The sequence below is a fragment of the Xyrauchen texanus genome, chromosome 22 (assembly GCF_025860055.1).
Source record: "Xyrauchen texanus isolate HMW12.3.18 chromosome 22, RBS_HiC_50CHRs, whole genome shotgun sequence".
Classification (NCBI taxonomy): Eukaryota; Metazoa; Chordata; class Actinopteri; order Cypriniformes; family Catostomidae; genus Xyrauchen; species Xyrauchen texanus.
In genome coordinates, this window is record NC_068297.1 from 42152840 (window position 1) to 42167331 (window position 14492).

Genomic DNA, 14492 nt, shown 5'->3' on the forward strand with positions numbered 1-14492 from the left:
GCCCGCCCTGCATTCCCTTCCCACCAAATTCCAGTCTTCGCAGGGATGAGAAAGGGTATTAATGTGGAAATGTGTGCTGTAGGGTCGCTGGAGAGAAGCACACATTCCTAAAGTGAAAGGGGCTGTGCTGTCGCCCGGCCACAGCCCTCCCACCCCCATCTGAGCACCCCCGCTCCTCATTTCAAGTAGGGTTGAGAAGGGGTTATGGGTGATGAATTGGGTTTTTAGTGAGCTCATTAGGAAGCCAAACAGAGTTGAGGCATGGCGGAATGGAGCTGCAATCAGTTCTGCTTGCTTTGTTCTCTGCCTCCAGGACATTTGAGCGAAAGTTCACAGCAGACGGCTGATGAGCACGGCCTGTGGAACACAGTGTGCCTGATGGTTCACTTGTTGATCTAGAACCTTTAAATTCATTTTCCTCTTCATCTCTCATGTCCAAAAGATCGTAGTACACCTTCAAATGCATTGAGTTGGACGTGCAGCTCTGGTTGACGCATGCATTATCAGACGCAAGTGTCTGTGTGTGTTTGATGTGCATTTTAGAGCAGATCTCCATAAACACAGCGTTTATGTGCTGATGGGTAGAGTCTGACCCTGAGCTGTAGATTTGAGGTTTTTGATTTTGAATTTCCCTCGCTGTGGTTGAATGAAGTTGTACTGTCATCAACACACACGTCCGGCATGTTTCGGTCTCTCTCTCTCTGCTCATGTGTTTTTTCTCAGTTTTATAATGTTGCGTTTACAAGGCCTTGAAATCCTGTTTTGGTGAAAATTGATGTAATTTGCTGTAGTAATTATGATAGTAATTACCTCTCTAATGAGTGCAGTGTGAAAGCACTGTGGCTTCTCTAGTGGCTCTCATGCGCGCAGTCATTATTTGCTCTCCACAGTAATGCAATCTTCAAAGTGTGCTAGTACTGACTAGAGAGAGAGATGGAGAGAAAGAGGGAATAGGTCTCTGTAAGATGCCCCTTGATAACCTCTGGGGCCAATTAGTGAAATTTGATTTGGAAGACAGGCTGCGGCAAAAGTGCAAGGGTGTGAGAGATTTGTATTAGATGTTTGTGTGGAGTGTGTTTGGGTGTTTTGGGGGTCTTTTCGGTGTGCATCAGGTATATTTGGGGTGTGTGGGTGCAGTTTTGGGGGTCTTTTGGGTGTGTGTCTGGTATATTTGGGGATCGTGGGTGCGTTTTTGGGGGTCTTTTGGGTGTGTGTCTGGTATATTTGGGGTGTGTGGGTGCAGTTTTGGGGGTCTTTTGGGTGTGTGTCTGGTATATTTGGGTGTGTGGGGGCAGTTTTGGGGGTCTTTTGGGTGTGTGTCTGGTGTTTTGGGGTCTTCTGGGTGTGTCTGGTGTTTTGGGGGTCTTCTGGGTGTGTGTCTGGTATATTTGGGGAATGTGGGTGTGTTTTTGGGGGTCTTTTGGGCGCATGTCTGGTGTTTTGGGGTCTTCTGGGTGTGTCTGGTGTTTTTGGGGTCTTCTGGGTGTGTGTCTGGTATATTTGAGGAATGTGGGAGCATTTTTGGGGGTCATTTGGGTGTCGTTTTTGGGGTCTTTTGGGTGTGAGTCGGGCATATTTGGGGAAAGTGGGTGCGTTTTTATGGTTCTTTCGGGTGCATGTCTGGTGTTTTTGGGGTGTGTTTGATTTGTCTGGGGTATTTATGTGGTCTTTTGGAGCTTCTCGGGTGTACTTGGGGTGATTTGAATGTGTCTTAGTTGTGTTGGGTGTGTGTTGGGAGTGTTTGCGGTGTGTGTTTGTGGTGTTTTGGGTGTGTGTTGATTGTTTTTTGGGGTGGTTTTTGTGGTCTTTTGGATGTGTGTTGGATGTGTTTGGGGATCTTTTGGGTGTGTGTCTAGTGATTTTGGGTTGCGTTGGGTGTATCTGGTGTGTTTATGGAGTCTTTTGGGTGCATGTCGGTGTGTTAAGGGTGTATTGAAGGTCTTTTGGGTGCACGTCAGGTGTTTTTGGGGGTGTGTTGGGTGTGTCTGGGTTTTTATGGGGTCTTTGTGTGGTTAGTGTGGGGGGAGGGGGTTTGATGGCTTACACGTCGGCGCCCCCAAGCTGATGGTGCCCTAGGCGACTGCCTAGTTCGCTTATGCGTAGAAACGCCCCTGTCTTTTGGAATGTGTCGGATGTGTTTGGAGTGTGTCGGAGTGAGTGGGGTTTGTATGGGGTGTGTGGGTTGTGTTGGGTGTTTAGGGTGTGTGTAGCCATTGAGGTGCAGTGAGAGTGAGCATCACAACAAAAGGAGGTTGAGTGTGTTGGGGGGATTCTCGTGTACTATTTTTTTTTCCGTTCATGTTAATTGTGTTGTGACATCTTTAACACTTTTCTTGCTTTCTCTCTTTCATTCACATATGGGTTTTCCATTTGTTTTATCCTAGTTTATGAACTTCTCATTTGTCCTGGACTACAGACTGTTCATCACACACTCACTGACCTCAGTCCTGCTCTCATTGGACATCAACAGCTGATTGTAAACACAGCGTCCAGCAGTATTTCTGCTGAGCATAACAGAGAGCTTTATACTTGCATGTTTCTGCATTAGTCTGAAATGAGCTTGTCCTTACAGAGTAGTTTTCCCTGCAGCTGGTCTTTAAAACATCTTTTGGGATGTTGTTTCTCTGTGATTGTTTTCAGAGATAAAGAGACACAGTTGAGCTGCTAATGAGACTCATCAGACGCTCTCAGTGATTAACACACTAATGAAGAGAGCAGATGAGTATGAAGCTGGCCCACATCACTGGCCTCTCTGAGGTCCTGTTTATGATGTAATGACATAATTGCTCTTACAGGTTGCAGGATAATTACATGTGTAATTACTCATGTCAGGGCTTTTAATACTGATTGTTCTGAAACACATGGGTGTTTTTGTCAATGATTGTTAGGTTAAACCCTCTCTAAACAGATCTTAATGTACCACCCAATATCCCATCATAACCAATCACAGAATAAATAATTAAATGAAAAAAAGTCAACATCAGTCAAAATGACTGTTTTCACGATCGATTATTGTGGTCAATTCTGATTGCTTGTGCCCATCTCTAGAGTGTTTGTGTGTGTGTGTGTGTGTGTGTGTGTGTGTGTGTGTGTAATGACCTCTGTGTGTTTCCGGGTGAGCGCAGTGGTCTGGATCACTGGATCACACCCTGAACTGTCTCTTTCAGCAGCAGATCTGCTACTCTGGACGTCTGTAATTAGTGTGTTTAAGCTCAGCACTGCCTCCACATTCATGCCCCATTAACCTGAAAGAAATGTCCAAGCCGAGCGAATCTGCCACTCCTCCAAAACAATACCACTGGAAAACAATTGTACGCACTTCATTTGAGTTTTTACTGAGCATCACTATTACCATTGCTCATAGTGTTCTAATCAAACATCTGACACTATGTATTAAACGTTCAGTGTATAACTCGTCCTGCACTGTTTGTGCTCCAGACATGAATCATGTGTCTTGTTGAGGAGAGGTGTGCTGTTACTACACCAAATGTGAATATAGTTAGTCACTGCTAAAAATTGTAGACACTGCACAGCCTAAATTCACAATATAACCTGACCTTGAGTTATTGCTTTAATAAAACAGCATAAAACAAATATTTCAAAGATTTGTATTAAAATCGAATTCATGAAGTTTCATCTAGTAGACCTTGTCCTGACATGCGATTAATAGTTGTTCTCTATGGGTGCTGTGGAGTGATATAAAAAGTAGGTGAATGTTTTGTGTCATAGCTGTGACTAATTAATTAGGTGTGTCTGTGTAGCTCAGTGAGTACAGACGCTGTCTAACACCCCTGGAGTCACTAGTTAAAATCCCAGGGTGTGCTGAGTGACTCCAGTCAGGTCTCCTAAGCAACCAAATTGGCCTGGTTGCTAAGGAGAGTAGAGTCACATGGGGTAACCTCCTCGTGGTCACTATAATGTGGTTCTCGCTCTGGCGTGTGGTGCCGCGGTGGATGGCGTGAAGCCTCCACATGCGCTATGTGTCCGTGGTAACTCGCTCAACAAGTCACGTGATAAGATGCACAGATTGCCGTCTCAGACGTGAAGACAACTGAGATTCGTCCTCCGCCACCCCGATTGAGGCGAGTCACTACACCACCACGAGGACTTAGAGCGCATTGGGAATTGGCCGTTACAAATTGGGTGAAAAACATACAAAATAATAAATAAAACAAATTAAAAATAATAATAATAATTAAATAGTACTATATGAGCATACATAATCAGTGTTTACTGATGATAAACTTTTACACTGTTTTGTGGTTTGTTTGGGTTACTTGTTTTAATATGGACTCTCACAGATGCTGCCCTACACACACTAATACACACACCCGTAGAAGACCCGTTTGAGACCGATAAAGAGATGTGGAGAGAGAGAGAGAGAGAGAGAGAGGGCATGTTTTGTGTGTTTCTCTAAGGGTGCTGTTTTCCATCAGTGCCTGAGGGCAGACTGCAGCTCTCGCCTGCCGGAGGCCTTTGGGCGCCCCCGCCCCCCTCTCCCTTGTCTCAGAGGTGCATGATGGGATACGTCCCCTCCCCCCGCCCGTGTTCAGTCCTACAGTGAACATCCGCACAGGTTCAAATGGCAGAGTTGCCAGGGAACAGTCAGAAAGCATTAGTGTTTGGGGCGAATCGCCCTGCGGCGCTGCAGCTCGCCCAAGAGCGGGGGACATGCAGATTACCAGCCTCACATGTAATGAGCTACAGCAACTTCTCTTTCTTTCTTTCTTTCTTTCTTACACTCTCTCTGATCCTTTTGCAAAATTGTTTATTATTTCCAACTTTTGACCTACAGTCAAGTGTGTGTGTGAGTGTGTGTGTGTGAGTACATTTTGCCACACATGAGTGTGTATATAATTTGTGTATATATATATATTATGGGCATGAGTACTCAGAAGTGACGGCAAGGATTGATCATGAATGCACAATAATTATATTATTTCAACTTTTCAGAATGTTCGTTTTAAATTCTGGTTATGGTGATATTGTGGGAGGGACCCTGCAGTCTGTTATGGTACACACAGGGTGAGGTTAGGGGTGGGCTTTGGGGCTTGCGCCTTTATATATTTGTAGTAATTAAACAAGTTAAGATAAAGTGCATATATATTTTTTGAAGTGTTGTTTTTCCGCTTAATTAGCAGCACTAAATTAACAAACTAAATCAAAAAAACATTTTGTCAAGTTGTCTTTACCACTAAGTTTTCATGGCTGGTAATTTTCATTAGTATAAAATGATTTAGAGCTGTAGTTATGTTATATCTTCAGACATGGTATTACAAGCCAGAATTTATTATTAAAATATTGTAATATGGTACATTTTTCCACAACAATGTCGAGGCTTTTTTGCAGCGCTTCAATCTGCAGACAATACCAAAGAAATAAATGTGTGGTCAAAGTTTCCCCCATCCACATATGCACCAGATATTTCAGAGCTATAAAGACCGTGTCTGAGGCTGAGACTGAAGCTAGAGGGACTTTTTAACTTGAGTTTTTTAAGTGGCATGTGAAGTTAATAGAATTGACACTAAATATGTAACATTTATCATTTAATTATAAAGTGTATCATATATTCCATTATTTCATCAAGGATCACCCCACACGCTATGCCCCAAATATCTACTGACACTAGAACCGCCCCAGTACAGTGACATTCAGTCAGGGTCAGTAACAGCTTAACACTCTGTTTGAAGAGGATAAGGGGGCGTTCATTTCGAACACATTCTTCCTTGAAAAAATGGCTAGACAGTGTCTTCACAGGTCTTGAGACATGCTTTTCAAAGTTACTATTTTTAACTTGACATGCCGTCTTAATTGACCAACAACTGCAGTCGTGAGCAATGGAAATGCCCACAATACACACATACGTAGATAGGGTTATCAGTGAGTGACACTGGGCTGTACAGTGTGTGTGTGTGTGTGTGTGTGTGTGTGTGTGTGTGTGTGTGTGAGCGTGTATTTATCACTTTGTGGGGACCAAATGTCCCCATAAGGATAGTAAAACCCGAAATGTTTGACCTTGTGGGGACATTTTGTCGGTCCCCATGAGGAAAACAGCTTATAAATCACACTAAATTATGTTTTTTGAAAATGTAAAAATGCAGAAAGTTTTCTGTGAGGGTTAGGTTTAGGGGTAGGGTTAGGTTTAGGGGATAGAATATAAAGTTTGTACAGTATAAAAACCATTATGTCTATGAAAAGTCCCCATAAAACATGGAAACACAACTGTGTGTGTGTGTGTGTGTGTGTGTGTGTGTGTGTGTGTGTGTGTGTGTGTGTGTGTGTGTGTGTGTGTGTGTGTGTGTAAGGGGGGTTTGGTTTCACCCCGAACGGTCACGGCCTGTAGGTTAATGAAGTGACGGGTCTCTCCGGTCTCCTATCATGTTGCAGTGAAAATGGAAATGTCAATAAAATTAATCTGGCTGCCTTTTGCCACGGACCGCTCGCACTGTGGTCCACTCATAACACACCACAACAAGACCAGTTTGAATTAGCACTGGACAGTGTTTGTCAGAACGGCCAGGACACGGCTGCAACGCAGGTTCAGTTTGTTGTTTTAAGTGTCTCCGATCATGTCGTTTGAGTTCGGCTGGATTTAAAGCATTTGAGCTAATGACAGCAACTTCTGCAGTTACACACACCGGAGCAGCTCGCTGTGTGTTCATCTGAACGCTGCAGTCAAATTTGTCTCATCATGTGGCTCTATAAAAAAGCAAAATTAGCAATATGATCTCCTTCATATCTCAAATGTTTATTCTAGACAGCACTGAGATGACATTGAGCAAAATTACTGCAAAAAATGATTTACTTAGAGAGTGTTTCTGTCTTATTTAAGATCCTTAAAACAAGAATTGGGTAGTAAAAATAAAACATATTTTCATATTTTTTTTCCCCCCTAACCCCAATTTTTTTTCTTGTTCTAAGGATAGTTGTTAGTAAATTGTGTTAGATTTCCATGAAAGAGAGAAGTAATTTTGCTCCTCAAAGTGATTTATCTTGTTTTAAGAATGTTTCGATGTATTTGCTGACGTCTGCTGCTTCTGAGGTGTTTCTCGTGAGGAATCTCAACAATGTCTCAAACTGTGTTCAGATATGCATGTAATCTCAATATGAACACAATCATTTCTCTTCAAACTCTCTATCCACATTCATTTTATAGCATTATACTCTTACTGGATATCTACAGCTGACACATTTATATCTTTTTATTTCTCCAAAGGAACTTAGGAGAAACGTCTGAGAAAAGTTGATACTTTGATAACACATAGCTGAGAACTCCTTTAAGTCTCTTGAGTTCAGAAAGAGTAACCTCTCAGCAATAAAATATTCCTCTGTTTTAATGAAGCGTGTGAGAGACAGAGACAGAGAGCGAGCAACACTAGATTAAAACTGAAGTGAGAGACGGCGAGCAGGCGAGAGCTGCTCTCAACTGTCCTTGTGTTCTTCATGTATTTTATATATCGGATCTCTTCTCTTTCCTCCTTTTTAAAGTGATTAGTTGAAATATTAATGCTCGATTACTGCTCATCTAGAGGCGCGTGATTGATCTCTCCCCAAAAAGAGACAGATGTGTGTGTGAATTTGTAGAATATGGCGGCGCTGCTCCGGCGAGTGCAGGAGTTTTTTAGATACATAATTCAGATGCCCTGAAGGAAGGCTTTCAAGGCATTTTCGCCCAAGGCCAAGAAAATATAACTGACTTTTAAAAGCAAATCATTTTTGCTAATGCACAATTAATTGTAGTGAGGAAAAAAGCAAGTAAGTACGAAAAAAAAGAATGTATGTGGAGTGTAAGTGGGTTATGGAGACGAGACACACCTGACCTCATATATGCACGTGTTTCCAGACCAGCCGCTGATGTAGGAGCATCAGACATGCTAATATGCTAATGAAGGGACATTACCGATTACTATAACCAACTAGTGCTGGGTAGATTACTTCTGAAATGTAATCTGGTACTAATTATAAATTACAAGACTAATATTGTATTTGGTAATATTTCTCTTGGATTATAATATTAGATCATATTTATATATTCCATTAAATATTAACAACAAACAGAAGACTTGTCAAACTGATATCAGTGTTAGACTGATTTACAATGAAAAACTTATTTTTATATACAATTTACTGCTGTAGCTTGATTAATATGTAATCCATCAAATGTAAGTGTTTTTAAGAGTGCTTAAAAATGTAATGTAATCTTATTACTAGTACTTGATTTTTGTAATCTGATTATGTAATCCGATTGCTACCCAGCACTGCTAGTTTTTAAAATCTATTCATTGAATATGTATTCTTTCTATGAAAAGGCTACGGGAGTCCACATGGAATGATGCAATTTATTATGCAACCGAAATACAAAAAAGAATTCATATTTGGTGCATAACACAGGACTTTTAATCATAAACAAGACTGCAATACACCAGGGACTCTTATTTTGAAATGTCTGTGTATCTGCTGTCAAGCACATATGGCAAATAAGACATGCACTTGTACTATCATTTACAGTGTATTACAAAATTAACATATAAAATAAACAATGTCATATAACAAATATGAGCAGTAATGCATCAAAAGTAGATCATCGAAAAAAAAAAATTAGTGGCAAACTGTCAGCATTACTTTCTGGTGATATCTGAGGGTTCCAAAAGTAACTATTAGCACAGATTAATCTCCAAAACAGATATATCAGTCAGTATTTAGTGATGGCAATTTTTGGTTTTGATAGAGAACCGTTGTCCTGGTCTTTTCAGGTTATTGTTTGCTGTTTGGGTTTGTGCAATGTAAGTTTGTGTGTCACGTTTCTAAAAAGCTGTCCTTTCCTCTAGGAGATGGTTTGGACAACAGCGTGGCTTCACCCGGCACAGGTGACGACGACGACCCGGACAAGGATAAAAAACGGCAGAAAAAACGTGGAATCTTCCCGAAGGTCGCTACTAACATCATGCGGGCGTGGCTCTTCCAGCATCTCACAGTAAGTCTCCATGTCTCTCAATGAACTCTAAAGTCTTATTCTGTAGCACTGAGCTGTGTGGACATATGAACATCAGCATAAAGAACTAAAGAACTGATCTCATTTTGTTAGTTTGAAACAAACAGGAACACATGAACAGATCTGAGCATTTGATGTAATATCAATGGCACAGAAGCAGCGAGTTCTGTGTGTGTACAGTATGTGTGTGTGTGTGTTGGGTTAAGAGGGGTGGCGTGCAGGTCGTGTTCCATCAGCCTCTCTGATGTCACGACATTATCTGTGCTCCGGATCAATCGATCAGGCCGGCTCAGGTTTCTGCTGTTCCTGAACACATGAACACAGCGTGCGCTCCACAGGAAGCTGTGTGTATGTGAGGGACGGGGCATGCAACCTCCGATCCACACCCTCAAATGGGTCAGACACCCTGATGGGTGCAAGTCTAGCCTCTGGACCCGATTACCACACCAAAATAACCATGCTCTCTAATATGGCCAATTAAAAGTGCTGTATATCCATTATCAAACGCTGTAGGATATTCAATCACTGTACCTATTGAAGAATGCTGGAGCTGCTGCTATGAACTCGCAAATCTGACATGTTTTTCCTTTAAGACAGGCGGGTAAATATGCTGCACTGTTCTTTCCTTTATTTTTTCATTCTTTTCATTTTTGTCCCCTTCAGTGTGAGGGAGGTGTCAACTCCACCACCTACAACGCTGCTTTTACACCCAAACACTCACACTTCATTTACTCTGCTCCATATCAAGCTGAAATTTCTCACTTTTTGCCAAGATCATTAGCCATCTTTAGTACCAGCTCGGGAGACGCCCATTCACCGAATTCACTAAGAGACGCACACCTATTTGCTTAAGAAGTTTAAAAAACAGCATCTACACGAAAAGTGCATTTTGAATTTGTAGAAATACAGTATTCTCCATCTTCATTTGCAGCATTTGAGATGTTTTTCTCATTCCAGGGTGTAATAATCCTTCCTTTTTACGCTCCTTGCTTTGTTTTCGATCCTTTTTCCAGCAAAAGCTTAATTGAATTATCTTGAACTACTAATGGCAGCCCCCCGTGCAATCCTTTACATCGCAGACCCTTGCCACACACTCAACCTTTTATTTTAATTTGTTAAGCAAATGTATTTTCAGTTCAGGATGCATTTTTGCGCGGGTGAATTCATGGGGACTTTGGCCCTGAATGGCCCATAGCAGCAGCTCCTTTCAGCCATTCATTGGCGAGGGAAAAAGAAAAACAGCGCGGTTGTACTTTCTTAACGGCGGGGCCAAAGCCGAGCTGCTCTTCTGTGAACGGCGGGGGTCCCTTTACATATGTTCTCAACATTGAGCCATTGTCACCCATTCTGAAAGCCTCAAAAGGACATAACCCCCCCCATCACCCCTCAAACTCACAAAACAACACCACAGCTAACAGTTACCATTGAGGGCTGAAATCTCTCACTTTATGTCTCTGAGTAGCCCCTAGCATGGCTGAGACGTCACTGAGACTTGATTTACAATGAGAAAGATTATGTTGGCATCCATTAGTCTAAGACACTTCATATTTGAAGAAACACAGACAGGAGAACACTCTGAAAGACTAGTTGAGAGAGAAACAGGTTAATGGGCTAGTTTGTGTTGAGGTTGTTACAGGGTCACCCAGCAGTTTAAAGGACACAAACGTTGAATTGTATCAATTAGAGCGTTTGTGCCCTCAGCACGTCTCCTGCTAAGACAAGGGTCAACCTGTAATAGAAACAGGAAGCTCTTAGATACAAAGATAGCACTCCAGTCCTTTCACTATGGTAAACCTTCAAACTGCAGTGAAAATAAATAGAACATCTGAGCGTTCTGGACTGAGTGGATGTGAGGAACTCTTGAGGTGCGAGACCCTCTGACTCTCTCTTGAACATCAAGCAGCTCCAGTGTTTAACGTGAGGTCAGTCTCCCTGGTGCAATCAGGTTGGGATGCTTCTGATACACATTTGATACGTTTAACTTCTATTCTCTGTTTTCAAGCGGAACATTATAATGAGTGGGAAACGACATAGGAGCAGGCTTTTTATCCGTAAGGATTTTATTGAATCGTGGCAAGTGGGGTGTGATATTATTGGCTAATGTTATTTTCCCCCGCCCACATGGTATTGTTACATCAGCAGAAAAGTTGCTTAAGATGTTGAGAAAGTTATTACATTATGAAACAGAATAGATTAATGTGAACTGATGAATCATATATTACTCTGAACAGAAAGAGCTGATGAAGAACTCTAATAAAACAGAGTCAAATCAGGAAGTGTCTCCATGACAACAGCGTCATCCGGCGATCAGACTGCGGGTCATTCACCTCTCACAGAGGACGTTTGTATCAAACAGTGAATGAAACGGATCCGTCCGACTCATGTCAGACTAAACATTTGTGTGATCTGTTCTGTTTGCAGCTGTTTGTATGTGTGTGATTCACGTCACCGTTGCATTTCAACTGCAGAACACTGAAACACATCTGACAACACTTTCAAACAACAGATGACCAGTCACACACATACACAGTTCACCCACATGAATCCCACCCTGCTGCATGTAAAATGCTTGTTTTCTCAGGCGAGCTTCCTCCCTCGCTGCGCTCTGTAATGCAGGACATTCTTTAAGCAGCGGTTTCATTTAAGGCCCAGCGAGGTTGTTTTGTCCTGCATGGGCGGACGGGGGGTGCAGCGAGGCAACACTAATCTATCACTGGCTTGTTTGCCCGCAGTCACCAGTGCAACCTAGACAACAGCGTGCATCAATGTGTATGTAAATAGTGAACATGCTTGTATTTATGAGCGATTATGGTTCGCAACAACAACACTACTTGTGTGCATATTAATTGTGCTGTTGTATGATGACAGGTGTAGGACTGTGGGTTTGAAATCTGTGTGTTCAGTGACGGGACATTACGGGAGAGAAGTTTAGATTTATGTATTGGGTGATTGTGGCTCATGTAATTATATGAGAAGCCACATCACTCTCAATCTCCTGTTTGAAAGTACTTCACAGCAGTTTTTGTATTAGCAGTGATTGACGAAACCTGGTAAAAAGTGTATCTGGTAAACACTCTGCCCTCAGCAGTGTGGGTACTGTGGCTGTACAATTTTTAGCTTTATAAAAAAGCGTTATTCACTCTAGTCTGTATTTGCTACGTAGAATTCCAACAATTGATCTTGCATTGGCTTCTTATGGAAGTATTTTCATTGTTTGAGCAAAACAATATATATACTGTATATACCTGGCCATATTGTGTGTGAAATATAACCTTGTTGTTTGTAGAACTGTGGTATAAAGCCAATATCACACTTGCAATGGAGTGTTAAAATAAAGAGACATTCTTGACTTGTGGGATGTTTATGAGTCTGTGAGACTGAGCTGCAACGAACCAGAAAGTCATCCAGAGAGCAAGAGAGAGAGCGAGAGAGGCAGAAAGAGAGACAGTTAGTGAAAACGTTGTCAGTTCAGGAATGACCTTGTCGACTCTTGGAATGTTCTTACATACCCAGATTGAATCGTTATTAATAAAGACAGCTTGAGCAGGCTGAGACACGCTGTTACGTGTGTTCATGAAGGAGAATGTATCTGACCTGAAGTGAAACACATACAGAGATGGGAATGTGCAGTTCGACTTAGAAACTCACTGGACCGCTCCAACCGCTCACACTTCAGCTGCAAACAGCCTCTAACCTCAAAAGAGACCTGCCAAAACCCACAGCAGACTGGACCACAGTACACGAATGGCAGCATGGTGATTATACATTATGTTAGAAGTTGAACTAACTTTAAATAACTATTCAAACTGTTGCTGCCCCATGTCAGAGTTGACCTGAAAGAGAAAACTGAAGACAGTTCATGCTAATGTCCGCTATATAGCCCATACTTGCATTGAGTTATGAATTGCACTCTGATACACATGAAATCGAGCTTGACTAGCTATAAGTGTTTACATTCACATACAGTACAAGCTTAGAGTATGTTTCTTGCCTAGAAGAGGGGAGTGGGAGATGGAACAAAGAACTCAGACATAGAAGCGGGAAACCAGTAATGGACAGCCAAACGTATGCGTGTGTGAAGCAGAAATCTGAAGCAGACTGTGTTTGTCTGTTGAGGTTGGAATGACACTGATCTATGACCCTCCTGCTTGTTCTCTGCTGCTTTTTTTTATTCTGTTTTGTTTTTCCAACACTTCTCCTCATGGGCCTCCCTCAGAGCTCTGTCTGCACCTCCTCTCTGCCATTCAGTAATGGCAACCGAACGCAGGGTCTGCACAATATCATCTCATATCTTTAATTGTGCATCAAAGGCAGCAAACAAAACGTACCAATTTGCTCTGGTTTCCGTTGGCCTCCCATGATGCTGGCAAACCGATGCATCTTGTCGCCAGTACCGCCACAGTGCAGTGCCAGTTAAGACCATATCTGAACATCGCTGTTCAGCTCAGTTTTATGAGTGAGTTTTTCACGATGACTGCCCCCTGTGAGCAGCGTCAAAAATACCCACAAAGATGCCAAAGAAAAAGGACATAAATAGAAGAAAATCCAATAAAAGGGAGAGAAAAGACAGATATCCTAATCTAACTGGAGCATGTTTTGGCTTCAGATGTGAATGTGTGTGAATATTGATCAGATCTCAGTCGTCTTGTCCCTGGGGCTGTTGGGCTCACAAACCCCGCTCAAATCTACAGTGATTTAGATACAAGAGACTTGGCGAGACACCAGCGATTTGAGCAAGCAGAACCTCCTCCTCCTTTCTCCTCCTCCTCTTCAGTCGAGGAGCAGAAGAAAAGGAGGGAAAACCTGTAATTACACACACTCTTCTGAATCTCCCGTTATGTTCATTATTTAAAACCGGCGGCAATTACAAGTTCAAAGGAGCTTAGAGGGCAAGCAACCTGCATAATCACCAGCAAATGAACTATAGCATGTACACAGCAGTGGATTGCACCATGGTGGTGGTGGTGGGGGGTGGGTTTCAAAAATTTCCATACAGGCACAAATCTCTGGCACCTCAAGGCTCCGGCATGCACTATCCCTGCCTCACAATCCTCTTAGCCACAGCTTTTTGTCTGACTTCACCCACTAGCTACCCTTGCGACATGGAAAACATATCAAACTTCACCCTGGCTTATGTCATACAATCATCTGCTGTTTGTCCTTCTGTTTATACTGCCAGACCGCCCACCCTCTCCTCCAGATTACAGTGCTCTCTTTCTTCCGCCATGACGACACTCGCATATGATCTGGCTGCAGGAGCTACCCCGTCCCCACAGGTGTATCTCGGTTACATTTGGGGATGGGTCACAGCGGCTAATCCTGTCTACAGATGATTGTTTGCACATCGAGAGAAGGGTTCACAGACCCAGCAGTTAGCTCTGGTTTCAGAACCGGCAAACCGGTGGCCATTGTATACATCCTCTTCTACATCTATATCTCCACACATGAGTCCTCCCTTTCTCTCTTTGTGGTGTGTTTATCTTGTTCGTCTGTCCTGTTT

The 14492-nt window shown here is 42.5% G+C and overlaps 1 protein-coding gene across 3 annotated transcripts in view; it reads left to right on the forward strand.

The window, feature by feature from the left end:
- LOC127662127 (homeobox protein Meis2-like) overlaps window positions 1-14492 on the forward strand; it is a 71640-nt gene that overhangs the window by 20147 nt on the left and 37001 nt on the right. For all 3 annotated transcript variants that reach the window (XM_052153157.1, XM_052153159.1, XM_052153158.1), the window contains exon 8: window positions 8829-8974. In XM_052153157.1, coding sequence (XP_052009117.1) covers window positions 8829-8974 — 146 coding nt within the window. The remainder of the gene's footprint in view (window positions 1-8828; window positions 8975-14492) is intronic.